The 26,236-nt window shown below is 52.1% G+C and overlaps 1 protein-coding gene across 1 annotated transcript in view; it reads left to right on the top strand.

Annotated features, from left to right (window-relative positions):
* The window catches only part of MEI1 (meiotic double-stranded break formation protein 1), a 75,708-nt gene that overhangs the window by 23,775 nt on the left and 25,697 nt on the right, over window positions 1–26,236 (top strand). Inside the window, exons 15-24 of the mRNA XM_044679304.1 lie at window positions 919–1,030; window positions 1,912–1,972; window positions 3,770–3,867; window positions 9,905–10,073; window positions 10,705–10,852; window positions 12,109–12,369; window positions 19,089–19,254; window positions 21,343–21,447; window positions 23,677–23,787; window positions 25,036–25,223. Coding sequence (XP_044535239.1) covers window positions 919–1,030; window positions 1,912–1,972; window positions 3,770–3,867; window positions 9,905–10,073; window positions 10,705–10,852; window positions 12,109–12,369; window positions 19,089–19,254; window positions 21,343–21,447; window positions 23,677–23,787; window positions 25,036–25,223 — 1,419 coding nt within the window. The remainder of the gene's footprint in view (window positions 1–918; window positions 1,031–1,911; window positions 1,973–3,769; window positions 3,868–9,904; window positions 10,074–10,704; window positions 10,853–12,108; window positions 12,370–19,088; window positions 19,255–21,342; window positions 21,448–23,676; window positions 23,788–25,035; window positions 25,224–26,236) is intronic.

Below are 26,236 nucleotides of genomic sequence, written 5' to 3'. Positions count from 1 at the left end.
CTGCTGAGGACGCTGGCTCGGTGTCTCTGAAGTGGAGAGATCTGTGGGGATTAAGCACCCCAACGTGCCCCCGGAGACTGAGGGGCCTGACAGACAGTCTTGTTGGTCCAAATCTATTCAGCTCTCCTAGGATAGAAGCAGCTGTGCAGGCAGTTCAGCGGGAAGGTTAGAAAGCAGAGCAGGGGATGCAGGAGCTGCTTGCCAGGCCTAAAGGCTGCTGGGATGCTCTTCTAGGCCCCCCCAATTTCAGCCCCTGGGCAGGGGGCAGAGTGAGTACAAAGTACCTCCATGGACTGCCCCCACAACTTCCTTGGCGACAGCTGGTTCCACCAGAGGCGTGGGCAGCAGGGGAGGGCTTCCTGGCTAACTCCTGCCTCCCCGGGCCCATCGTGTGCACTCTGTGCATCAGAAGGGATACTGAGAGTCTATGTCCCTGCCTTCAGGGGAAAGCTGGTTCCGTGAAGGCTCCTTCTGTGAGGCACTGCAGACTCCTCCTCTGGGCTGGGGGCTTCCTTGTTTGCCACACTCGAGGCTGGTTCTTTCTGTGCTTTTTACACAACTCCCAAGCAGTCCCAAGGCTTCCAGTGCTCTCAGGGGCAGGCTGTGTGGGAGCACCATGGCCTCTGCTGCTCTGGAGAGCCTGGCTCTGGGCTGCCCTCAGCACAGGAAGAGGCTCCTTCACACGCAGTCCAGGAAGCCGGCCTGGTTGGCACTGGGCACTCTGTGTGGGGTTTGGGTCTAGCTCTCTGCGGAAGAAAGCAGTCTGGAGTGAGGGTCATTCCAGGGCTGGTGTCCCAGAGGCTCAGACAGAGACCTGGGTCTCGGGGCAACTCTGGACGGGTCTGGCATTGGTATTGGTTGACTCTTTGACCTGCACGATCTTCCCCTTCATCTCTTTTCCTCTGTCCCTGCTCATAGAGGCATTTTGAGCAGGCCTCTCACCCCGCACTGATGGAGACTTTCCTCTTGATTCTGAGCAACTTGTTCGTCATTGTACCCCACATGAAGGAGAAATTCTCCAAGAAGCTGGGTAGGGAGCATCGGGGCCTGGCTCAGGGCAAGCCCAGCTTAGACGACTCCATGTTTATTTAAGCCCTTTCCTTCTGTCTTAGAATCAGTGGGTTTTGTATGGTTACAGCAGAAAAGCTGTAAGGGCTAGACAGTGGGGACTTAAGTGACTTGCCCAGGGTCACCCAGCTAGGAAGTATCTGAGGCCACATTTGAATGCAGGATCTCCCATCGCTAGGCCTGGCTCTCCATCCACCAAGCCACATTGCTGCCCCATCAGAGGGCTCTTTGTTTAGCCATCTTCCCATGGAAAGGGAGTTGGGTGGGTTTTGTATCTGGTGGTTCCCTGCCAAAGTTCATCAGTTCACACCTGTAGAGTGGGTCAGCATTCTAGAGCTCACCTAGGCCACCTACCTTATTTGAGATGAGGAACCCGAGTCAGGAGCAATCTCCTCCTTCCTCCTTCCCTCCCTCCCTGGAGTACAGAATGGGAAACCTTGCGAAGTTGTTTCAGCTTGGAATCAATCCCCTTAGTGGGGATCAGTCAGTCTATATTGACTCAGTGGGGTCTGGGGCACTAAACTAAGACAGTAACTTTCACTGGAACCCAGGGCAGGTTGTAGGACTAGGAAAACTGGACCTTCCTCAAGAGATCAAGAGAGAGGCAAAAGGGTACATTTCCCAGGTGTCCCCTGAAATCTGGAGCCAGTTAAAAGCCCCTCCTTATCTCCTAACAAGGAAACCCAGGCTCTGGCAGACCGAGTGGGCTCAGGAATCCAAAAGGGCCGGTGGATCTCTCCAGGGCCTTTGCCTGATGTAGCCGAAGGAATATTGGAGGGTTTGAAGGCTGCTTCTTTGAGATCTTAACGCTGATGCAGAATTAATTCCCTCCTCTCCTCCCAGCTTCCTCCTCCTTCATCAGACTGACCATGGAGCTGAAGGCCCGCTTCTGCGGTGGACAGAGGTGCGCCAATTCCCAGGGCTTCTCAGAAGCCTGGGGCAGGGAGGAAGGGGAGAGGTGGCGACCTTTGGATTCACTTCCTGCTCCGGTTTGAGGGCTAACATCGATGCTTCAAGATGAGATAGCCTGGTCCAAACTAATAATCAAAGATGGTTCACACGGCTGCAAAGCACAGTGGGGCTGGTTTAGGTCCAGCCCTGACCATGTCTCCCAGGGCAGCAGACCAAGGCTCTCTAGCCTGAGCTTTTGGCTCCCAACATACCATGCTGACCTGCAGCCTTAGATCAGCTTCTCAGCTGCCAGCCCCATGGACCTTTGCCATTCAGACTATAGTCTTGTAAGTCAGCAGCCCTTTCGTGCCAAAGGTCCTTGCTCCTTTTCCTTGTTTTTAACCCCTTACCTTCTGTCTTAGTGTGAATACTGTGTATTGGTTCCACATGGGTTACGGACCTCCCAGAATGAGAGCTGTTCTCACCTTTGGTGATTAAATCTAAAGATGGGCAGTGTAGACTTAATCTAATTATCACACAAGGCAGAAGAGTGGTAAGGGCTAGGCAGTGAGGCTTAAGGGACTTGCCCAGGGTCACACAGCTAGGAAGTGTCTGAAGCCACATTTGAACCCAGGATTTCTCATCTCCAGGCCTGACTCTCAATCCACTGAGCCACCCAGTTGCCCCCAGAACTCTGCTTCTTAAAACCATCTAGTTCTAGTTGTGGGGAGGCTGAAATTGTGGTCCCCTGAGCTTCACACAAAAACTAGCTCCAACCTAATGAGCCCCAGGTAGAAGCTGCCCAAGGAGAGGCCAGAATCAAAGCCTGTCAAAGCTCCTGTGCTAATCTGCAGTGGAATTGGACTTGTGAGGGGCAGTTGTCCTCCCAGGAAGGACAAGATGGGGGCCCAGTCTCAGAAAAACCAACCAGCCAAGAGCCAAACCAAGCAATCTCAGAAGTGGATCCTGCTTTGTCTCCTTGCAGAATTCTGTTCCTCTTGCCTTTTTGATGGACTTGCAAACCCACCTGTGAGGCAGATAACTGATCACCCCCAGCCCCATGCCCACACGTGGCTGTGGAAGGCAGGGCTGCCAGATTCCAGCACCTGCTAGGTGGTGGGCTGATTGAGGGGGAGACCCAGGATGTTGCTTAAATCACTAATAGCCATCTGCCATCCCTTTTATGAGCTGGCACCCGCCTCTGGGCTTACAGAATAGTTTTCAGGATCCCCAGTATATTTTTGGCCATTGGGAGGCTGCTGCCCCTGCTATTTATCTCTGAATAAGGAAAGCCAGGCTCTAGTGGACAGCATCAGAGGGGAAACCCTCCCTGTTGGCAGCCTTGCACTGCGATCCTGGAATAGACCAGGCGTCTCTGGCCAAATTATTTGTGCTCCGATTTGTCTCAGGCCCATTTTTGCCCCGAACCAAGGCACAATCTCCTTGGTGAAAGCAAATGTCGCAGCAGCTCTCCTTGATTGAAGACAGTTAGGGGCCCTTTGAGGGGGGGGCGGTCTTAGCAGGTCCCCAAAGAGCTATGCCAGACATACAGAGGTGTTCGTTAACAGAAGGCCCCTGATATAAATCCGATCCTGGCTCCCAACCAAAGAATCGAACGAGAGAGGACAAAAGGGAGCTGCCCTTCAAAGCCCTTCTTGGACAATGTGCCTCCCTGTGTAAGGGTTTTCCTGTAAATGAGGGGGAGAGCCTCCATCGAGACAAGGCATTGTCTTGGGGTTGAGGGGGGCAGGGAGGAAGGGGACTATTAGACCAAGGATTCTCAAGTGTTTCTCTCTTTCTTCCCTCTAAGTCATCCAGCCCTGAATCAGGCATGTTCCAATTTCCTCCACTGCCTGTGCCTCAACCTCTTTTCAGCTTTGGAGAAGAAGGCACCACCACCCAGGGAGGGTAAGATGCCAACAGGTGCTCTTTGGGGATGCTGAACTCTCCATTTAGGAGAGCTGTTCCTTAGAGGTCTGAATCCTGAAGGCAGAGAGTGGGTCCAGCAAAGATACATCTGCACTGGGATTCCCAGAAAGCTTCAGCACCAACATTCGTCCCCATCGGCTGCCTCATGATCTCATTCCAACCTCTAACCACCTCAGCCCTTTAGTGAGTGTGCCCTTACCCCATAATAAGGGGAGGATGAGGCGCCCCCACTCAGTAAAGATCGGTTGATAATGCCCTCTGTCACCATGTGGATGGCGTGGGGGTACAAAGGCAAAAAAGGCACAGTCAGTGACAAAAATAAGGTAATTGGAGGAGGGACAAAACACTACTAATTGGGAGTGATCAAGGAAGGCTTCCTAGAGGAGAGGTGGTACCTTGGAGGAAGATAAGGCTTCCAGAGGCAGAGAAGAGAAGGCATGAAGGATGGCTCGTGCCAGGATGGGAGGCTGGAGATGTAATGTGGAAGTGGGCTCAGAGCTACTAGTCCATTCTGGAGAGAACGACCAGGGTAAAACTCTGGAAAGAGAGGTATGTTGGTACTGGATAAACCTGTGAAAATAATAACATGCCCAGGGCACGATGTTGAGTCAGTTCTGACTCTAGCTGGGTGCTTGAGTACCGCCAAGTGAGGCCATCTTGTTCCTAAGGCAGTCTTGATAGCTAAAGTCAACTGGTAAGAACAAAAGAACTGGCCCAAGGCTTGAAAGAGAAATCAGTGTAGTCCCTTCCCTCAAGAAGCTCACTTTCTCCGGATGGGAGACAGCACATGTAGGCGGGGGCAACTGGCAAGGCTGGGTCGTTCTTGTTGGCAGGTCAGATGGCAATGCCGTAGGACCTGGAGGGTGCAGAAGCTAGGGAGATGGCAAGGCCTAGTAGTCTACCATCTTCCTGGAAGGATTAGAGTGGGTGACACTCTGCTCATCCAAGCCACGTGAGCATCCATGTGCTTGACCCATAACTCTTGGGCAAGGAGCCCAGGGTCAGGGGAGGGGTCACTGACCCACCTAGCTGCCTCCTTTTTGGATGAGTTTGGGGGCAGCATTATCCCCCAAGGCCACACCAGAGGTTTCCTTCTCTATTTAGCATTCAGTTGTCATGGCAAGGGCGTCCACTTGTACATCATGCTTTTCCTTAAGAGTTGTGGTTCAAGGGCAGCTAGGTGGCTCAGTGGATAGTGTCAGGCCCAGAGACAACAGGTCTTGGGTTCAAATCTGGCCTTAGATACATCTTAACTGTGGCCTCCTGGACAAATCATTTAGCCCCAGTTGCCTAGCCCTTCTCTTCTGCCATGGAGCCAATACTTAGTATACATTCTAAGACAAAAGGGAAGGGTTTTAAAAAAAAAAGTTGGGTTTGAGGCCCTGTCTACTTCAAAGAGCCTGGAATGAACTGTTTACAAGAGATCCCTCTCCTAGAGCACATTACAAAACTTTCATTCCTCCTGGTGGCAAGTCCCAGTCTTAGCAGGCTGCCACATACAGTGGTGGGTCTGCTCATGGCTTTCCTGGAGCTGGCAGAGTCCCCCAGGAGGGGCATGGAGCGACCACAGAGGGACCTTTCAGCTCTGAAAGCTGGTGTTTCTCCATCTCTGACTGGCCTGCCAGATGGCCCAGATCTTACCTGGGCACCGTGCCCAGTAGGTAGCGTCATTGTCCTGGGTTTGTCTGGTTCCCTAACCCACCAGTCTTTCTTCCTTTATGTTCATCCCCTTCACATACTTTTTCGCAAGATGCACTTCTCAGACTTACAGCAAAGAACACGGCAAGCTGGCAAGGGAATGAGTATTTCTCAGAGTCTACAATGAGAAAAAGAGCACTTGAGGAGAGTCTTCTCAAACTTTACTAGTCTGAAGGGCATCACCAGATTGTTAGGATGGCCAATGCATGCCCAGCAAGCTGGTGGGCACTTCTTCACCCTAACTCCATTAAGAAAGACGCTCTGCCCCTACTAAGACCAGCTTGGCACAAATTCATTCTGCCCAAACTCCAGCCAGAATAGCTGAGGAGCAGTGGAGCAGAGACCCTGGGAACGAGGTATCTGATGCCAGGACACTACTTGCCTTCAGTAGGTCCCCAACCCTGCTCTCAAGGGACCAAAGATCCAGCCTTACGTTTTTCCTGGGAGTGCTTCCTGAGTGGGCCTCTACTAACTGCAATGGCCTGATTTCTGATCTTCGTGTTGGGGCCTGGGTACCTTTCTGTCTGCCCTCGGATTAGCCGTGTCTTGAGATGCCCTTCCCGTGTGACTATTACCCGCCCCCCCCCCATAGGGGCTGACCTTCCTGAATGTAGATCCTTGGCCAAAAGGCAGCCCCATTTCTTGTTCTGATTGATTTTAGGAAGCAGAATTAACTGAAGTCTCAAAGTCAATCGATCAGCATTTGATTAGCACCCCAGATCTTTCCTATTTAGGTGGGACCCCAAGCCATTTCCCTTCAAAGCTGTCCTCTCCTCTCCATCCACAGGCCACTGTCCAGGTGCGCCCCTTATCATCTCTCACGTGTACCGTAAAACAGCCTTTTTTTTTTTTTGAACCCTTGTACTTCAGTGTATTGTCTCATAGGTGGAAGATTGGTAAGGGTGGGCAATGGGGGTCAAGTGACTTGCCCAGGGTCACACAGCTGGGAAGTGGCTGAGGCCGGAAACAGCCTTCTTTTTTAAAAAAAATTCTATTCTTTCTTTGTTTTTAACATTCTTTTCTTCGTACATTTTGAGTTCCAGATTCTCTTCCTCCCTCCCACCTTCCCCATCCACTGAGAAGGCAGGCAATAGGATATCAGCGATATGGGGAAATCACGCAAAATGCATTTTCAGAGTAGCCATATTGCAGAAAAGGCACGAAAAAGAGAGAAAGCGAAAGTGAGAGTCCAGTGAGCCCTGGCAGTTCACCACTTCTCTCTCAGGAGGCAGGCAGAGAGCACTTTTCATCCTGGGGCCTTCAAAATGATCTTGGATCATGGCCTCCTGGGTCTGCTCCCGCCACTTTGCTTTCCTAAAACACAAATAGGATCCTGTTAGCCCTCTAAGGCTCATAGGGTAAAATGCCAACGCCTCTGCTTAGCCATTCAAGCCCTCCACAATCTGGCTCCGACCTCTCCTTGCAGCTCATTGCCCGTCGCTCTCCTCTAGTCTTTGGTCTAGGCAGCCCGGCCTGTTGGCTGTTCCCATAACTAGGCATTGTGTTTCCCATAGAGTGTCCTTCATTCCAGATATGCCTCAGAAGCTCTGGCTGCAAAGGCATCCCCAGGCCCCCTGGTAGTGCCCATTGTCTCTCCTCTTGTGTACACATGTGGCTGTGTTCCGTTCCCCTTGGTAGAATGGCAGCCCCTGAGGGGGGAGAGGGGCCCTTTCCCCTTTGGTCTTGCTATCTCTGGCTTGAGCGTAGAGCCTGCACTGCTCCGGAGGTCAGATGGCATTTGCAGACTTTGGCAGGGGGCCTGCTTTTTCTCGTCCTGTTCTCATCCCGAGCTCTTCCCTGAGCAGGATGATTGCCTGATCTATCAGTCGCCTTTACTTCTCAAGGCTTGGGTAGGACACCCTCATCCTGGGGGCTCTCATCTATACTGTCAAGCCCAGGAATCAGGATGCCGCAGTGGAAAGACTTCCACGGACTGGGAATCTGGGACCCAAAATACTACTCCCGGGGTCCATTGCAGGAGCTCGACCTCACGCCTCAGAGTCTACGTCTCTCTTTGGTCCATTGCTGTCACCTACGTGAATCCAGGAAAGTCTCTGGTATACAAACGTGTGCAGAGTTAGCCCATCCCAAATGTGTGTGGCAGGATCTCCAAGGCCTGCACAGGCCAGATGGGCAGCCAGAGCCTTAATGTTCATGCCGAGTCAGGGAGGGGATGGACAGAGCAGCCATGGCATTGTAGCAGTTCACACGGGACATGAAAGCCTAGGGCTGAGGGGCTAGAAGGCATGGGTGGGGGGCGGTACAGTGAGACAGCTAGCACTCGTGAAGAGGCCGCTCTCTATAGAGCCCCCACTTGTAACCAGCTGGGCAGGAGGAAAGATCCGGGTCTGGTGTGTAGCTGGGGCTCTCAAGCAAGCCATCCCTAGGTCCAAAAGGCCGCCTTGACTGTATTTGAGCAGCCTGGGCTCCTTGAGATCTGCCTTGAGGAGTAGACTGTCCCCTCCTGCGAGTGAAGGCACTTCTCTTATGAGCCCTTAGCCACAGTAGTCCACGGGGCCGAGAGAGGGAGCACCGGAACAAGCCCAGGAACCATCCCTTCAGCCTCCTCGGGGGGAGGAGGAGTGGGAAGCCAGGGCGATGAGCCTTTCCAGAGCCTCACTTTCTGAGCCTCAGTTCAATCACCTGGGAAATGGCAAGTGAGTGATATCTGTAAGGCCTACCTTGTGATTGTAAGCACAGTGGTTTGTGAGAACCACAAGAAACAAAGCATTCAAATCACCACCAAAGTGGGTAGAGGTTACGATGGCGGCTGCCCTTCTGAATTCTGAGAAAGACAAGCTCTACGACCTTGGCTTCCTGTTCTCTTGCTCATCCCAGCTCCTGTTACTGGTGGTAGGGGGATCCTTAGCCCTGGAGTTTGCCTGACTCTCCCCACCTGCTGCTGCTCATACCTTAGCAGGCCAATCCCCTCTTGCCTCCACTTCCCTGTTCCTTAGTCATCCACCCTGCAAGGGCCAGCTCTAGACCTTTTTCCTCCATGAAGCTGTCCCCGACTACTCATTCTACTATTACCATCACTTGCCAGCTCTTGTACAGAAGGGTCGTCTCATCCTTTCTACCCAGTTGGGAATCTTCTCTGCCCTCCCCATCGAGTCATCATTCAGCCTCTTCTTGAAGCCCCCAGAGATGGAAAACTCCTCGCTGCCTTTCAGTGTCTGCACATTTCTCATGCTTTTCCCCTTGGCCTCGCAGGCCTACGTAGGTGGTCAGACAGGGCGGGGCAGGAGGAGGCAACTTCAGGAAAAGGCAGGTTTAGGCTTTCTCTACAGAAAACCCTCACATGTGGCACAGAAAGGGACCTCAGGGGTCATCTGTCTAGTCTGACACCTTCTTCCTCAGGTTTTAGACATTGCTTTGCCCTTCTCCCGACCCCACTGGCACCTGGCTGGGTCTCTGGCTGCTACTATCTCTGTGTGAAAGTCATTGGTACCCACCTGGTTGCCCTTGTCCCAGATTTCTCTAAGCGGCCCCTTTAAGCTCTAATGCAGTGGAAGCCAGACGAGGGGGCAAACTGGGGCTCTGCCAGAGGCCCTCAGAGACCTTGCCTTCTCGGAGCGATTATCTGGTATTGAGGATGCAGAGGTGAAAAGTCTCACTCTCTGTTGTCCCCAGATTTTGAATGCTGCCTTTTATTGAATCTCCAGACCTGGCATGGACCTTCAAGGCCCTACATGGGCCAAATGGAACTTTCTTCCACAATATGCCCAGGAAAGGGTCATCCAAGCTCCGCATAAAGCCCCCCGGGCTCCTGCGCCCCTTCCCCCCCATGGATCTGGAAGATATCATCTAATTTAACCCTTTCATTCTACAGATGGGCAAATTGAGGCAGGGTGAGGATAGGGGAAGTTAAGCTGAGTACAAGAGTAGTGATTCTCAGACGTAGGGCCTGGGAGGGCCTTCCAAAGGAGGACATGCCACTTTAATGATGAAGTTTTTCCTTACAAGGAGTAAAAAATCTGTCTCCATGGCTTCTAGCCCTTGCTATCCTTGCTTCTCTTCTGAGCCAAGCAGAACCAGTGTGATCCCTCTCGTATGACAGATAGCCCTCAGATGCTTGACGGCTCTCACACCCCCTCCCCAGTCTTCTCTTGTCCAGGTTAAATGCCCCGAGCTTTACAGAGTGTTTCCTTCTCAGCCACCTTGTGAGGGAGCTAGTTCAAAGGCTCTCCCTGTTTTATGGGCTCAGCAAAGTCCAGTGATTGGCTCTTGGCAGAGCCGGGACCCATGCTAGGTGTCCCCCCTCCAGGGCCAGTGTCCTTGACGAGTGGCCACGTGGCCTTTCTGACTGTGTTTCTAGGGTTCTCTGTGGTGGCCAGCATCCTGTACCAGAGTCTGCCCCAGATAAACACTGGAGGCCCCGAAAGCCTGGCACTCCTGTCTGATGCCCTACATGTGGATGGAGCCACGCGCCAGCGCCAGTACTGCCTCATTCTCCTCTTCTACCTTGGGTATAGCCACAAGGACAGGTGAGCTCAGCCCGAGGTACAGCGGAGGTGCCCTGAGGGTGGGCAGCACAGGGTGGCAGCTGCTGCCAGTATCCTGAACAAAAGCAGCACAAGTCTTTACTCTGCCTTGGTTGGGAATCCCTTAGCTGCCCCTTAGGGAGGACTTTGGGCCCAGAGTGTTGGCCCAGGGAGAGCCCCTGCTTCTGGTCAGCAGGAATCCTCTGGGGTGTCCTAAGGGAGGGGAGCACCATCAGCTCATGGCTTATGCCCTGCCAGAGGTCTCAGGTTCATGGTAGAAAGGGACTGGCCATGTCAGTAGGGCACTGACAGCAGCATCCTTTAATTTTCTTTTTAAAAACCCTTACCTTCTTAGACTCAATATTGTGTATTGGTTCTAAGGCAGAAGAGCGGGAAGGGCTAGGCAATGGGGGTTAAGGGACTTGCCCAGGGTCACCCAGCTGAGGCCAGGTCAGGCGTAACTCAATCCCACTGAGCCAACTAGCTGCCCCCCCCCCCCCCGGCAACAACCTTGATAACAGCTTCGTTTCCTCATGAGTGAGCCCATGTCTTATGAGGGTGCCTAGAAGTCCACGGGCAGGACTAAGCAGGGCCCCCTGGTGGGCCCTTCTCACTGGCTCCTCTTTTGTGGCAGGTTTGTTCCAGAGGCAGAGTTATTTTCAGCCTTGAGAAGCCTCCTCCTGTCCATCCAGGACCAGGGAGAGAGTCCTCCTCCTGCAGTTTTCCAGGCAGTCCTTTACCTCCTCGTGGTGTGTCAGGACAAAGGGGAACGCCTAGAGAAGGTATTGCTGGCCTTTCTTTGGCCTACCCAGCACATGGGAGATGCTCTGCCCTTCTTCCCTGGCTTTTGTAGGGCAAAGGTCCTGGGAGATGGCCAGAGAGCAGTCCAGGGCTGCTGATCTCTTCCTGCTTGGGGCCTGCCCCGACTATGGAAACAGTCCTTGGGGAGAGCAGGGGATGGGATCCAGGATGGTGGGCTCCTTCCCTGCAGACTTGAAGGAGGAGCCGCTCTATAGAAACGCCAGATGGTTATTGCGATTGTTATTATTTCTGCCAGATGCCACATTGGCCACACGTGAGCCTTGAAGGTCTCTTCTTCCTGACTTGTCTGGCTCTTCATCCTTGCTCTGGAGACATGCGTATTTCTTGGCTCCTCGAGGCCTCCAAGGCCTCTCTGCTTGGGCCCTGGAAGGCTCGACTTTTGATGGGGCAGACTAGGTGCACAGTGGGATTTGGGGAGCACTAAGAAGACCTTCTTGCCTCCAAATGTTGTCCCCAACAGCTTGACCCCGATACCTCAGGGTCACCACTGGTGAATCACAGCCTCATCGGTCTAAGGTCAAAAGGAATTTCTGAAGCCACTGAGTCCAACTCCCTCATTGTACCCATGAGGAAGCAATCCAAGGGAGATCCCACAGAGCTAAATTTGAACCCCCATTCTCTGACTCTAAATCCAGTGGGGTTTTTTTGAGTAAAGGACTTCATTCTTGTCAAAATGTGTTGCCTTGGGGAGGGTGAAATTCGTTTAGTGGTCAATCAGGCAACTAACAAACATTTATTTATTTAAAAAACTCTTATCTTCCATCTTCGATTCAGTATTGTATGTTGCTTTCAAGGCAGAAGAGTGGCAATGGGGGTTAAGTGACTTGCTTATGTGCAAACAAGCTAGAGAAGGGATGAACTGGAAACGATCAACAGAGGGAAGGCACGAGCATTGAAGGGGGTGGGGAAAGGCTTCCCATAGAAGGTGGGAAGCAGGAGGGAGAGATGAGGAAGGAGGGAATCAGAGGAGGGTCTTGTGTGAGGAACCCCAAGAAGGCCAGGCCTGTGTCTCTGAATCACCACTGGGTACGTGGAGGTGTGTAGGAAGCCTGCAGAGGTAGAAGGCCAGGTTTTGAAGGCCCTCATGGGCCCAACAGCCTTCCATAGTTTATCCTGAAAGTCGGATGACACGTTGGAGCTGCAGGGTGGGCTCTGGCAGCCTGGGGGGAGTCTTGTACCCCTCAGAGTACCCATGGCCAACTGCCTTCTCCTTCAGGCTCCGCTCAGTGCCCTAAGGAAGATGCTGGAGGCCGTCCCAGATCTCAGCTTGGTCTACAGCCACCATCCATATACTCTCAAGTTTTTCCTGACATACCCGGAGTTACTAAGCAGGTTTGGCCACCGAGTGCTAGAGCTTTGGTTTTCCTGGGAGGACCTGGCCTCCGATGCCCCCTCCAGTGCTCCTGCTCTTCCAGACCATGTTGATCTCTTGCTGCACATCCTGAAAAGTACTTCCAGCGTCCTGCTCATCTTACTGGTAGGCGACTGAGGGATTTTCTAGAACGAGAAGGGGGCTCCCTCCTTTTTGATTCTTACTCCCTTGGGAAGGGAGCCTGGGCCTTAGACCTTGCATTCTGGCCTTGGGAGGGGGGAGGGAGGCTCTTCTTCGGCAGACCCTATCCAATAAGAGGCATGTGATTTAGAGGATTCAGCTTTGGAAGGACCTTTGGAGATCATCCAGGCCAGCCCCCTGGTGAAAGAGATGAGGAGAGTGAGGCCCCACAGTCCCACGGGGCAGGTCCTAGGACTCTAGAGCCAAGGTTGCTTCCTAAGGGAGCAGGCAGAGCTCTTTGGGGCCTGTGTGAGTTAGAGATGAAAGGGGGGCCTTCCTAGGGGCCTCTTCCAAAGCAGGAGCAGTGATACTCTCTGCCCCAGAGGAAGCCTGGCTTTTTGGGAGAGACCCAGGGGTCACAGGGATGGTCTTACTCTTTTGGCTGATTCTTTTGGCTTTCCCAGGAAAGTGAAGGACAATTCCCCATTTCAGAGAGTTACAGAGAAAGGGGCAAACCCCACAGATCCTCGTTTGAGGATAAGTGGGGTGTGTACACTTTGGGTGGTTAAATCTAAAAAGAGCAGGGTAGAGTTAATCCCATCTTCACAGAACCACTGGTTCCGAGGCTGCATGTTGTCGCCCCTGAGAATTCCTTATCATCTCCAGTGTGACGAGGACTCCAGCAGAGGCTCCGTCCCCCACATCCTCTGGCCCAAAGCTTCCTGTGGCTCTCAGGGGAGCAAGGGTCCCTCTGTCTCTGTGGCTCTCCAGCTCTTAGGCTGGGCGGGCCAGTCTCCAAAAGGCCTCCAGGCTTTGCAGGCCTTCCTCCCAAGTGCAAGACGCAGTTTAGAGGGTATCCTTTTTTTTTAATTTCATTTACATGTTGAAACAATTTTTGACAATGTTTTCTGACATTTTACAATTCAGGTCCATCCCTGCCCACCCACATGCACAAGGCGTTAAGTAATCTGCAGGATGAGGGTTGAAAAACCTCCAAACCTCCAAACCTCCAAACCTCCCTCCTCAGTTGTTTTTTCCTCCTGTGGTTCCAAGTCCTTCACTTCCCTCCTAGACGCTGGCCCTACTTAGCCCTCTCCATGCACGCTCACACACACAGCCAGGCACACGCTTGTGGGAGGACACCGATTTTCCTGTTACAAAAGCAGGGAAGGGAGCTTCAGCTTCCGGCCCGTCCACGTCCTGAGCTTGGGCCTTCTTGGTCAGATGGTGACGTCTCCTGTCCCTGGGACACAGATCAGAGGCGTCAGATGTGGCTCCTCGGTCTGCAGGAGGTTCTCATCTGATTTTAATGCATCGCTATATTAATAACAAAATAAATATGTCGGTGTGTGTGGTTCTAAGGTTCTAAGTCAAGGGATGGCCCACAGGATTCTTGTGTCTGGTTTTTATGGGCCTTGTTTCTGCCCGAATTGGACAGCCCACTCTTTAGGCCATCCCTCTCCTCCCTGAGCTGTGCAGCCCCCTGTCTTAGAGCCCTCCCACTCTGCCTTTCTCCTGCCCTCTGTATCTCCCTCTTCTATTGTTATTATTGATCAGTTTGCTTCTTTTGCCTTCCTCTGGTCTTTTCCTTCATTTTTGATCTCAGATCTCCTTTTTTCTCTCCCACCTCCTGGTTGTTTTTCCTCTGACTTTTCCTCTCTTTCTCTCCTCTTCTTTTCTCTCCCTGCCCCCTGGGTAGCCCCAGAGGGTACCAGTGTCCCACTCTTACACTTGCCTCAAGTTGTGCTGAGTGATTTTCATCCAGTGAGTGAGCTGGTCTCCCTTGTGACCCTGATCAGGTCTTCACAGAATAGCTGGTGGCTGTTGAGAGCTTTTGTCTCTGGCTGTTTTCCTCTGTGTGATGCCGGCTGGCTGCCAGGGGACCCTGGCTTCATTAGCACCATGCCATGTGGCCTGTTCAGAGCTGGGAGCTTTTGGGGTGAACGGGCCTGCGGGTGCTCAGTTTAGTGAACTAAAACAGCTTTTAGAGTGCAGTGAGTCGTAACCTTCTTTCCCACCAACCTGGGCTCCTGAAGGATAGCGGAGGTAGTCAGGGAAAGGACCTCCCTTTGGTGCAAGAGAAAGTAGGATCTCTTCTCCTCTGGCACACCAACCCCTTCAGCTGGGCCTTATACCTGCTCATTTCCTTTTTTTTTTTTTTTAAACCTTTACCTTTGTCTTGGAATCTAAAAAGAGCTGCTTTAAGTATTTTTGTACATAGAGGTCCTTCCCCGTTTGGTTTTTAATCTCTTTGGGTTACCAATCTAATAATGGTGTTACTGATCAAAGGGCAGGTATTGTTTTATAGCTCATTTGGCATAGGTCCAAATTGCTCTCCAGAATGATGGAATCCGTTCACAACTCCCCCAGCAGTGCATTTATGTCCCAGCTGTCCCATATCCTCTCCGAGTTCGGTCATTTCCCTTTTCTGTCATAACTAATTTGAAAGGTATGAGGGGGTACCTCAGAGTTGTTTTAATTTTCATTTCTCTAAATAATAGTGATTTAGAGAATTTTTTGCAGGACTATAGAGAGCTTTAATTACTTTGAGAACTGCCCGTTCCTCTCCTTCAACTATTTATCAATTGGGGAATGGCTTATATTATTATGTATTCCATTCATTTCTCTATGTATTTGAGAAATGATGCCTTTATTAGAGAGGCTTGTAAAAAACATTTTGTACATTATGATTATTTTCTATTCTATTTATCCCTGTTTCGCTTCTGACCTCCACCTCCTGTCAATTTGCCTTCTTTCCTATCAGCCCACCCCCCTTATTTTATCTCCTTGCCCTCCAACTTGTCAGTACGGTAATATAGCTTTCTCTTCAGTTGATCGTGTCTGTTCTTCCCTCACTGAGCCAGTTCTGAAGAGAGTAAGGTTCACGTGCTCACCTCTCCCACTTTCCCCTCCACTGTGAATGCCCTTTCATGCTCCTTTTACTGCAACAATTTACCCCATGCTGTATTTTCCTTCCCCCTCCTCCCAACGCATTCCTCTTTCTCATGCCTTAATTTATTTTTTATATCATCCCACCATATTCAACTCACACCCTTGCCCTCTATTTTGTATACTCCCAACTGCCCTAATAATGACAAAGTTCTTTGGTGTTACATGAATCCCCCCATGGAGGGATGTACACAGTTTAACCTTATTGAATGTCTTTTGATTCTCTTTCCTATTTACCTTTTTATGCTTCTCTTGAGTCCTGTATTTGAGAGTCAGATTTTTCCATTCAGCTCTAGTGTTTTCATCAGGAATGTTTGAAAGTCCTCTCTTTCATTGAATGCCCATTTTTTCTCCTGAAAGATTATGCTCAGTTTTTCTGGGTGATTCTTAGTTGGTGTCCTAGTTCCTTTGCCCTCTGGAATATCATATTTCAGGCCCTCTTATCCTTTAATGAAGACGTGCCTAAGGCTTGTGTTATTCTGACTGTGGCTCCATGATAATGGAATTATTCTTTTTGGCTGCTTGCAGTATTTTCTCCTTGACCTAGCAGTTCTGGAATTTGGCTATAATATTCTCTTTCAAAAGGTGATCAGCGGCTCCTTTTCAGTTTTATTTTGCCCTCTGGTTTTAGAACATCAGGGCAGTTTTTCTTGATGATTTCTTCAAAGATGGTGTCTAAGCTCTTTTTTTTGATCATGGCTTTCAGGTAGTCTAACAATTCTTAAATTCTCTCGCCTGGACTTATTTTCCAGGTGGTTGCCTGCCTGCCTTCCTTCCTTCCTTCCTTCCTTCCTTCTTTCCTTCCTTCCCTCCTTCCTTCCTCTTTACCTTTCATCTTAGAATCAATATTGTGTATTGTCTGAGGCCAGATTTGAACCCAGGACCTCCTGTCTCTAGGCCTGGCTCTCCATCCACTGAGCCACCCAGCTGCCCCCTCTGTTGTTTTTCCAATGAGATGTTTCATATTTTCTTTTATTTTTTCATTCTTTTGACTTTATTTGAATATTTCTTGATGTCTTATAGAGTCATTAGCTTCCACTTGCCAAATTCTTCTTTTTTTAAACCCTTACCTTCTGACTTAGAATCAATACTGTATATTGGTTCTAAGGCAGAAGAGTGGTAAGGATAGGCAATGGGGGTCAAGTGACTTTCCCAGGGTCACACAGCTGGGAAGTGTCTGAGGTCAGATTTGAACCCAGGACCTCCTGTCTTTAGGTCTGACTCTCCATCCACTGAGCCACTCAGCTGCCCCCCGCTTGCCCAATTCTAGGGCATGCCCAATTTAAGGCATGATTTTCTTGAGTGAGCTTTTATACCTCCTTTTGATTTGGCCAATTTTACTTTGTAAAGAGTTCTTTTCCTCAGTGAATTTTTGTACCACTTTTTCCAGAGCTAATTCTGTCTTTCAATAAGTTTTTTTCTTCAATGCATTTTTGTATATGTTTTTTTCCCATTTGGCCAATTCTGCTTTTTAAAGATTTTTGGGTTTTTGTGCCTCTTTTTACCAATTGGCCTGTTTTTTTTTTTTTAAGATATTCATTTCTTTGATATTTTTTGTGCCTCCTTTTCCAGGCTATTGACTCTTTTTTCATTATTTTTCTATATTTCATTTCTTTTCCCAATTTTTTCTACCTCTCTGATTTTTAAAATACTTTTTGAGCTTCCCCCATTAATTCTTTTTGGCCTTGGGAGCGATGCCTGTTTTTTTTGGAGGCTTCGGATGCAGCAGTCTCGACTTTGTTATCTTCTGAGTTTGCATCTACCCTATAACCAAACTGAGTTTCTTTTCTGTCATTTGCCTATTTTCCTGCCTTTTTCCTTTTCTTTTAGTTTCAAAAAACACGTTAAAGTTGGGCTCTATAGCTGCAGTGAGGGGGAGCACTGTTCTGAGCTGCAGGCTCCTTGTGCAGCTGCTTTTAGAGCTGGCTCTTGGGAATCTACTGCTTTCAGTTCTTCCAAGGTGGTATGATGTGAGGAAACACGTGTTTAGTACTCTCCTGGTGTGTGTTCTGTAAGTAAGCCCAAGCAATCTTTTTTTTTTTTTTTTTTTTTAACCCTTGTACTTCGGTGTATTGTCTCCTAGGTGGAAGATTGGTAAGGGTGGGCAATGGGGGTCAAGTGACTTGCCCAGGGTCACACAGCTGGGAAGTGGCTGAGGCCGGGTTTAAACCCAGGACCTCCCGTCTCTAGGCCTGGCTCTCCATCCACTGAGCTCCCCAGCTGCCCCCAAGCACTCTTTTACCCCCTGGCTGCAAGTGCAGGTGTATGCTGGTGCTCCTCTTCACCCTGTGCCTGCCCCAGGGCTGCCACCCGGCTCTTGGCGTCAGAGCCAGCAAGGGGCCCTTCTGTGGCTGAAAGTTCCAGAAGCCCTGGCTGCTGCTTCAGCTGTGCCCAGAGCCTGTCGGCGTGGTGGGGCCTGCTCTGGCGGGGCCGGCCTCCACTCCTACCCTGGTGCACTAGCTCTCCGGCACTGGCCTTCTACATTGTTTGGGGCTGGCATTTTACTTGGCCGTGTCTTCCTGTGTGTGCTGCTGCCCCTGAATCATTTTGAGCCGGGCCCCTGTATCTCCTCCGCCATCCCCGCTCTGCCCTACCTTCTCATCGGTGGGTGCTCCCAGCCTCGGCTCCTTTCTCCTTACCCTCCTCTCTCGGCCCTTCCCGAGAGCAGGGCTTCTTCCCGGGGGCCCAGACTGGTTTTTTTGGATCTCTCAATAATTGTACTTGGGTAGAATCCGCTTCCTGTGTACTTCTACGCATTTCATTCCTCGCGTTTTGAAGCCTTGTTCCGGAAAAGAGCTCAGGGAAAACACGGGCTAAGCTCGCTCGCTGGGGAGCCGGTGGGCTGGGCTCTGGGCCGGGGCCTGACCATCTCCTTACAGCACTGCGCCGTGTGGCCCAGGCCGGCGAGCCTCTTCGCCCGCCCCGTCCCGGCCAGCTGCTCAGTTCCCACTGCGTTCACTTGGCAGCCGGGACGGAAATGCCACCTGAGCCCCCGATGGCTTCCACCTTCTGATAGCTTTCTGGGGTCCTTCTGTGATATCGTTTGACTCGATGCGGATCGCTGCAATTGGGTCATGGAGATAGGTGGGACAGTTCATCCGTCAGCTGACAAGCATTGCTTTATCGAGCCCCTACTATGTGCCAGAGCGCGTGCAGGGCAGAGGAGACAGAGAGAATCCCGGCCCGCCATGGGGGCCCGTTCTCATAGGGGAGAAGACAACTGCTGGGCCCCGGAACCATCTGATTCTAAATCCAGAGCTCTGTCTGGGAACTAGGGGGCCGGGCGCGATGACCTGGAAGGTGCCTTCCCTGTTTTACCTTCTTCTGAGAGAACGAAAGTGTTTGTCCTTTTCTAGAGAGCTCAAAGTTCATTATCTCTTACTCACGTGTTTTCATTTAAAAATACATAGATTTCTTCAGAATCTCCGTGAGAAGAAGGACCTAGTCTAGCCTCGATGTATCTGCAAGGAACTCAGTCCAGAGAAATGAGCTCACTCACACAGGGTTGTTGTGTGATATGGAAAGGACACCCTATATCGAGAGTCAAGAGACCCGAGTTTGAATTCTGCTGTAGACACTTAAGTGACTTTGATGAGTCGTTTAGCCTCTCTGGCCTCAGTTTCCTCATCTGTAAAGTTGGGGGTTAGACCACATGATCTCTAGGATCCCTTCTTAGTCCTAGAACCTAACAAATTTGTAAAGACCTTTTCAACTTTAAGTTTTGTTCTCTTCCTCCTCTTCCTCCTCCTCCTCAGGACCTCGTCTATACCAGCTCTATGGACATAGCCCGAAAAGTGCTGATGGTCCTGAGAGCCTTTCTCAAGAACAATGAGGACATTCAGGTGGGGAGCCTTCTCCGGGGGCACTTCCTGCAGATCCTGCAGCAGCTGCTGCTGGAGAGTGGGGCTGCCCCACTGCAAGGTGAGTTTCTGAGGGCTTCTAATGGGGGGGGGGCGCTCTCCTAGGCTTTTCCCCCATTTTCCCCTTCAGTTGGGAGTGCAGCCCCTGGGACACTCTCTTCCTTTCATGTGAGACTTTCTGCACCAGGTACAGGGTCTCCTTGGGGCTCCCCCTTACGTGCCAGCCACAGGGAACCATCCGTGCCAAGCTAGGGACATTTAACAGACTAGACTAGTAAGAGAGTGACAATAAAGCACTTCTCCCACTTACCTGTGGCTCGCTTTTCCACAAACACACACATCCTCGGTGCATCTCCCCAGAGAGTATTTGTGGAGCCCGCAGCCAGCCACGTGAATGGGGCAGCTCACCCCGACTCTCATATCTCTGCCCAGTGGTCTTTCATGCCCCCTCTGGGGCACCGGCCTGCTGGACAGCAGGCGGCCATGGAGTTAGTTGCTCCCTGCTCCAGGCTTCATCCGGAGGCCTCTGAGCCCCACCAGCTCCTTTTTCTCTTAGAGCCCACAGGTTGAAGCTTCAGTTCTTTTGCGGGGAGGCAGGGCCTCCTTCACACAGACACACAGAAGGAGCCTGACTCCAGAACTGCTTTCTCTCTGTATGGAGAGTGACTCTGTCCTCCATAAAGGCAGCCCTAGACTACAGGGACCACATCTTCTGGAACGGGGCTCCTCCAGGTGGCTAAGTGGAGGCTCCAAGTTGGAACCTCACCAGGAGCTCCACCTCGGCCCTAAGCTCGGTCTGACTTGGGCTTAGAAAGCCCTCCGTCCTCTCTTGGTTTCTGATTGCCAACCACGCTATCTTCGGAAGAGTTTTTAGGGACTCCCTATATACCCAAGGGGTTGTCTGAGTCTGATGCCCCATAGTTCATTTCTCCTGTGCAAATAAATGAGGAGGAAGGAAAGTGGAACAAAGGCCGCTCTTGGACTTCCGAAGAGTGACTGTGCATCGCAACCCTTTGTTACAAATTCCTCATGTTGTTATGTGTATGTGGCAGGTAGTGAGCCTCCCAGACTTGTAGCTGCCCCACCAAGAACATTCCTCAGCTTTTATTCCATAACAAACAATTGACATGCCAGGTAGAATTCGGTTAACCTCCCTGGGCCTCAGTTTTCCTCCTCTAAAACAAAGAGGGGTTGGACGATATGTCCTCTGAAGTTCCCTTCAGCTTTAGCCGTATGATCCCATGATTCTTATTATCCCTGTCTTACAGGCTCAGAAGCCTGAAGTCATGGCTAGTCAGGGTCAGGCCTAGGACTTCAGGCCCTCCCCGACTCAGAATGGGAAGCTGGGACGTCTCCTGTCCCCTCTCTGCAAAGGAAAATCACTTTCCTCTCTGTCAGGAAGGCCACTTCATTATGAAACTCATTCCGGGTCTCTTTTGTGTCTCTGTATGTTGGGAAGGGGGCCAGGGTTAGGGGTCTTTTCTTTCTGCGTGGCTTGGGTATGCCCTGAATGGAAACCCCAGCTGGGAGAGAAAAGGAGAGAAGCCCCGGGGTGGGGGTGAAAGAAGGGGTGGGGGGGCCTCAGCTTTCTCTGGTTCTCTGGATGGCCCAGGATCAGAGAGTAGAGGATGGTTTCCAAAGACAAGGTGGGCCCTCTCCTGTCATTCATGGCCCAGGGCCTTTAGTGAAGTGGGGAACAGCTGGAAATGATGGAATTTGAAAAAGGGGGGAGTTGGGGTTCGAGCCTCCCAGGGAGTTCTGTCTCTTGGCCTTAGAGCGAGGCAGTTGCTTAGTCTGGAGGGAGTAAAAGTGAGGGCCATGGCCCTGGTCAGGAAGCAGCGGGCATGGCGGGAGGGCCAGTGGGATGAGCACTAGCCCCCCCACCGTGCCTGCTGCTTCCTGGTTCAGGAGCTGGACCTTTGTGTGAGGGATGGGAATGAGCAAGGGAGGAGAAGAGGCTGGTTCCAATGAGTAGGGAACAAGCTGGGAGGAAATGGATGGCAGCCAAACTGGACAGCCCTCAGGTGCGTCCTCTAGCCCTGGGAAGCCAGGCACTTTTGGCCTCTGGGGGTGGGAGGGGGGTGTAGGCTATGGCTGTACCAGCCTAGGCCTCCCCTTTCACTCTCTCTCTCCCCTCTGCTGTTTGCAGCCAGCAGTAACCTGCCCCTGCTGCTCAGCCTGCTCTTCTTGGTGCAGCCACGGGACGAGGCCCAGAGAGAGCTGGACAGCACCGATCTGAAGCTGCTCCACCAGGGTGCGTGGCCCCCTCAGGGAGTGGGATCCCCTCAGGGTGCAGGGGCCCCTCTGGGAGGGGGGACTCCTTGGGGTGCATGGATCCGTCAGGGAGCCTTTGAGCAGTCAGTGTGGTAACCCCATGGCCCCCTTCTCAGACTAGTATTTTTAGATGCGTAAAATAAAAGACTTCAGATTCCAAAGGAAACCCCGTATAGTAAAACACAGCGACCAAAAGAGTGAAATCCAGGTTCCTGGGTCGCAGAGGTACTGGGTCCTCTTCACAAGGCCACAGACCAGAGCCTGGCCAGGTTCCTCTTCTCCGGCTCCCAGCCTCTCCCGGTGATCCGGGTCAGGGTTATCCAGGCCCTTCACTTCTCCTCAACGTGCAGCCAGCTCCCTGCAGGTGGGCTCGTTTGTCTGCAGCCAGGGTTTAACAGAGATGGCTTCCGCTGATATTGGGGCTTCTCTAGGGCAGCCCCTGCCCCTGCTCAGAGCAGAGGGACTGAATGTGTCCTCCAGGAGGGCAGGTAGTAGAGACGGACCAAGGGCTCTGTTGACTTGGCCCTAGTTGCCACATTGGGAGTTGGCACCAGGCTGGAAGGAACGACTAATCCATCGGGTGAATTGGGGTCCCAGAATACTTTCCCAGGCAGAAATGGTGGAGTGAGGCTAACAGTGATGGAAGTCAGTGGGTGTCACTGGAAAGCCTTGTGGCTGGGCTAAAAAAAGAAATGCTCTGTCAAAGCAGAGGCCCGGGGAACTGCTTGACCGCCATTCCCGTGGAGGAGGGCGTAGGGTCTTCACTGGCGCAAGCTCTACGGGAGCCGATGGTTCGATCACCGAGCAGCTAAGCAAGCTCCTGGGGTCTTCATGGGCCCGTGATCTTGGCCAGCTCCCGTCAGAGAATCTTGGTTTCTTCATCTTAGAATCAATACTGTGTATCCGTTCCAAGGCAGAATTGCCCTAAAGGCTAGGCAATACACGTTAAGCGACTTCCCCAGGCTCACAGTTAGGAAGTGTCTGAGGCCATATTTGAACCCAGGTCTTCCTGTCTCTGGCTTTCTAACGACTGAGCCACCTAGTTGCCCCCACACCCCACCCTAAATTCTTCATGGAGCATCTGGTCAGCCTGCAGGGGGCCCTCCTCTGGCTTTGTGAAAGCTGGGGGGACCCCAGGGCCTGGCCCTACTCATCCCACATCCTCTCCCATTCCGGCCCTTGGCTCTAATTTACTACATGCTGCTGCTTGTGCCCACGTCTTGAGGTTGCAGGTTGCAGGAGGCCCCTTCATTCCAGTCTTGAGGTTCTCTGTTGCCCTTATTCTCTTTCGTTCACTCTCTGATCTGGCCCGACTGGCAGCCAGCTGTAGTCTAGGTCTGGCATACCCTCTCCTGCCTTTGCCCTTGCCACGTGCGATCCCCATCTCCCGTCCTAATTCTGCCCCCTCTGCCCCCATTTCCCCGGGGACTACAAAGGTGTAGATGTTACTATTGATTTGTTCAGCCCTGGAAGTTCACTGGTCTGGGGAGCTCGGGGAGTGGAGATCAGCCCCTGGGCCGAGGCTCTTACTCTTACAGGCTGCACTGGGCTTGGGGTCTCACAGCCAGGATGGGCCAGAGGAGACACCTCACACCTTTGTCTTTGCAACCCTGAAGCCAGCCCTGTCCACTGGATCACACTCTCTCTCTCCAGGACGCACATCCCTGGTTTGTTTATTTTTTAATACAAGGAAACTAAGGCCTGGGCATTGCTGAGATGTCTTTAAGGAGAGTTGAATCCAGATCTCTCAACTCCAAAGAACCACTTCAGAGCCCTGCATTGCCTGGCTTTTGTCCCAGTAACCTTATTCTTCCGTATCCAAATGGGGAATCAGGCTGGGGACACAAAGGGGCCTTCAGAGTGGAAAGGGGCAGGTGCTCTGTACCTGGGTGCTCCAGAGGAGAAAGATGGACAGGGCTGGCACAGTGCCAGGAGAGACACAATGACCAGGTCAGAAACAAGTTCACTGCAGGTCAGTTGCTTTTCCCTTGCCCTGCCTTCATGAATGCCCGGCATTCATTCCATCAGGACATTCTGTCATGTTAGCACCCTCTGGATTACCCGTAGGCCTTTGTAGTGATGCCAGGGCACAGCCAGCTCAGGCCTGGGTCCTGCCTCCCTGCTAGGGGCAGGGTATGCATGCAGGATGCTCAGAAGCCCCAGGGCTCTGCTTTGCGGGGCATCATGGGAGGGTCCGTTTATTTTGCAGTGAGTAACCTGTGTGGGAAGTGCAGCCTGGCCCATGTGGAGATCCTGCAGGCCTCCTTCAACTTCCTGTACTGGAATCTCCATCAAACTACCCCCGGCAGCCGGAAACGAGGTACAGGAGGATCTGTGCCAGGGCTGGTCCAAGAGAAGGGGGAACAGAAGATGCTCAGCTAGGCCTCCCACCTGAGCCCTACCTCCTGGGCCAGCCTGGGGGAGTTTTCTGAAACGTTCAGGAGGGAGCTATAACTGCGAGGGCTGAGAGCTCCATAGCTCCATGGGAGAGGAAGAACTGGGGAAAGATGAGGCCTGGCTGGAGCCCTTTTAATTTTGGCAGGAGTGCCTCTTGGCCATTGAAAATGGGCATGAAGGGGTGCCTGGAGGTGGAGGGGGCAGCAGGAGGCTGTCGGGTAACCAGGGGTCCAGCTGGACTGTAACCTGAAATGTGTGAGGAAGGGAGGCTAGAGGCTGATGGCAGGAAGTCTCAAGTGCTGCTGGGGCCTTCCCTGCAGGCCCTGGGGAGTGAAGGTGGGTTTCCTGCTGGAGGTATATGTGAAGCATTCTGGAACGCTGATAGGCTAAGCAATTTGTCCAAGGTCACACAGTCAGTCTGTGTTAGATGTAGAACTTGAACCCAGCCCTTCCTGGCTGGGAGGCCAGCCTTCTGTCCACTATCTCAGTACAAGATATCTTATTGCATTTGCTTCGCAGGGACCTGCAGGAAGGCAGGCAGACACTGGGTTCATCCTTGGCTGAGGCCTGTGATGGCATTGGCCCCCAACACTGAGGCCATTTCAGTTTGCCCAGAATGTTTTCTCAAAACCACCTTGCTTCTTGAACCATTTCGCACCTTTCTGTTCAGCAGCCGAAGGCAGCCTTTGTCAGAAACAAGCCCAGACCCGGGGTCCTGGGAACGAAGGATTCCTGGGCTCATTCCTTCATCTAGTGACGTATTTATTCATCCAGAACATCTGAGCTGGAAGGGACCCTAGAGAACAGCTAGGCCAGCATCTCCATTTTTCAAGTGGGGAAACTGGGGCCCACAGAAGGGATGTCATTTGTCCAAGGGCACCTGGGTATTAAGTGTCAGAGGTGGGATTTGAATTCAAGCCTTCTGACTCCAAACTTGGTGCTTGTTCCTCTGGGAAAACTGAGGTGTAGGGATTTGGGGTTTGGAGATATCAGAAAAGAACATTGGGGCTGGAGACAGAAAATCCAGGAGAGAATCCTGATTCTGATACTCACTGCCTGTGGGATGGTCAATCTCTAAAATCCTTCCTGACTCCAGAACCTTCCTTCTTTCCCTCTATCACTCCCTTCTCTCTTCCCTCCCTTCCTTCCTCCCTCTTCCTCCCCCTCGCAGCAGTGGCCGTACTTCTGTCCAGTGCTCCTTTCCTCGTGTTGCTGCAGAAGACTTTGGGGCTCACGTGGACAGAGCCAGCCCCGACCTGTGTGCTCCTGGGGCCCTCCACAAAGGAGGCAGCCCTCCTCTGTTCAGCTTGGCTGCTCACAGCCTCCCTCTCCGCTCAGCAGCACCTTGGAGGGTTGGAGGTCAGTCTCTTACCTCTTTCCCTCAAATCCAGCCCCTGGCGGGAAGGTGAGCCCAGGGAGAGGAGAGGCGGCTGGTGGGTCTCAGAGGAGCAGCCCAGGATTGCCCAGGAGCATGGCTCGAGAGGTCATGGAGGAGACGGCTAAGACCGGGGGAGGAGAAGGAACTCACCTGGGGGCATGTGGGTAGTGCCTACCTGAGGCAGGCTTGGTTCTTGGTGTGTCAGTCTACCAGGAGATGCCAAGTTCCTGTCTTTGCCCAGGGAGCTCCGAGGAGCCGCATGACAGCCATGGTGCCCAACTGACGTGGAAGGGATCAGGGCTTGGTCCAGGCCACAGGCAAGATGAAAGAGTTAGCCTTGCCACAGGCCTGTGAGCTAAGGACTACAAATAGGGTTGTCTCCATTTTACAGAGGGAAACAGGCTTCAAGTGGCCGAGGGCCTTACTGGTGTTACCAGTTTCTAGATTCAGAGCTGGAGGAAAGTAGACACACACGCACGCACGCACGCACGCACCCCAGCAGATGGAGAGACTGAGGCCCATAGAGGTGAGGTGACTCATAGGTTGGGAGGGTCAGGCTTGCACTCAGCTCCTTGGCCCCAGATCTAGTGTTCTCCCTCACCTTTGCCCTGCTGCCCAGACACAAGTCACAGGATCTGGGGCCCCTGTGAGGCCGAGTGCCTGCTCTGTCTTTGGAAGTTTGTGGCCTGGGTGGGGAGACATGGCTGATGGGCAGAATCAGCCTGGGAATGATGGGTATAACTGGAAAGAGAAGGCTTGCCTAGGGAAGACTTTGTAGAAAAGCAGCTAGGGCCTTGAAGTCAGGTTGGGGCGACCGGGGCGGCCAGGGTGGCATTCTAAGACTGGGGAAGGCTGGCTTGACGTGGAGCCTCCGGACATAGAGCAGTGTGGGGAGGCTTCTCTTTTGTAGATGGGGCAGGAAGGAAAAGATGGGATCCCCTAATCTGTGTGAAAGGTTCTGTGCTCTCCTTCCTTCCAGGCTCTGGCTTTCTTC

This window comes from Gracilinanus agilis, chromosome 5 (genome assembly GCF_016433145.1).
Source record: "Gracilinanus agilis isolate LMUSP501 chromosome 5, AgileGrace, whole genome shotgun sequence".
Taxonomy (NCBI): domain Eukaryota; kingdom Metazoa; phylum Chordata; class Mammalia; order Didelphimorphia; family Didelphidae; genus Gracilinanus; species Gracilinanus agilis.
The sequence above is the reverse complement of the archived record's forward strand: the minus strand, read 5'-3'. Positions and strand labels throughout refer to the sequence as shown.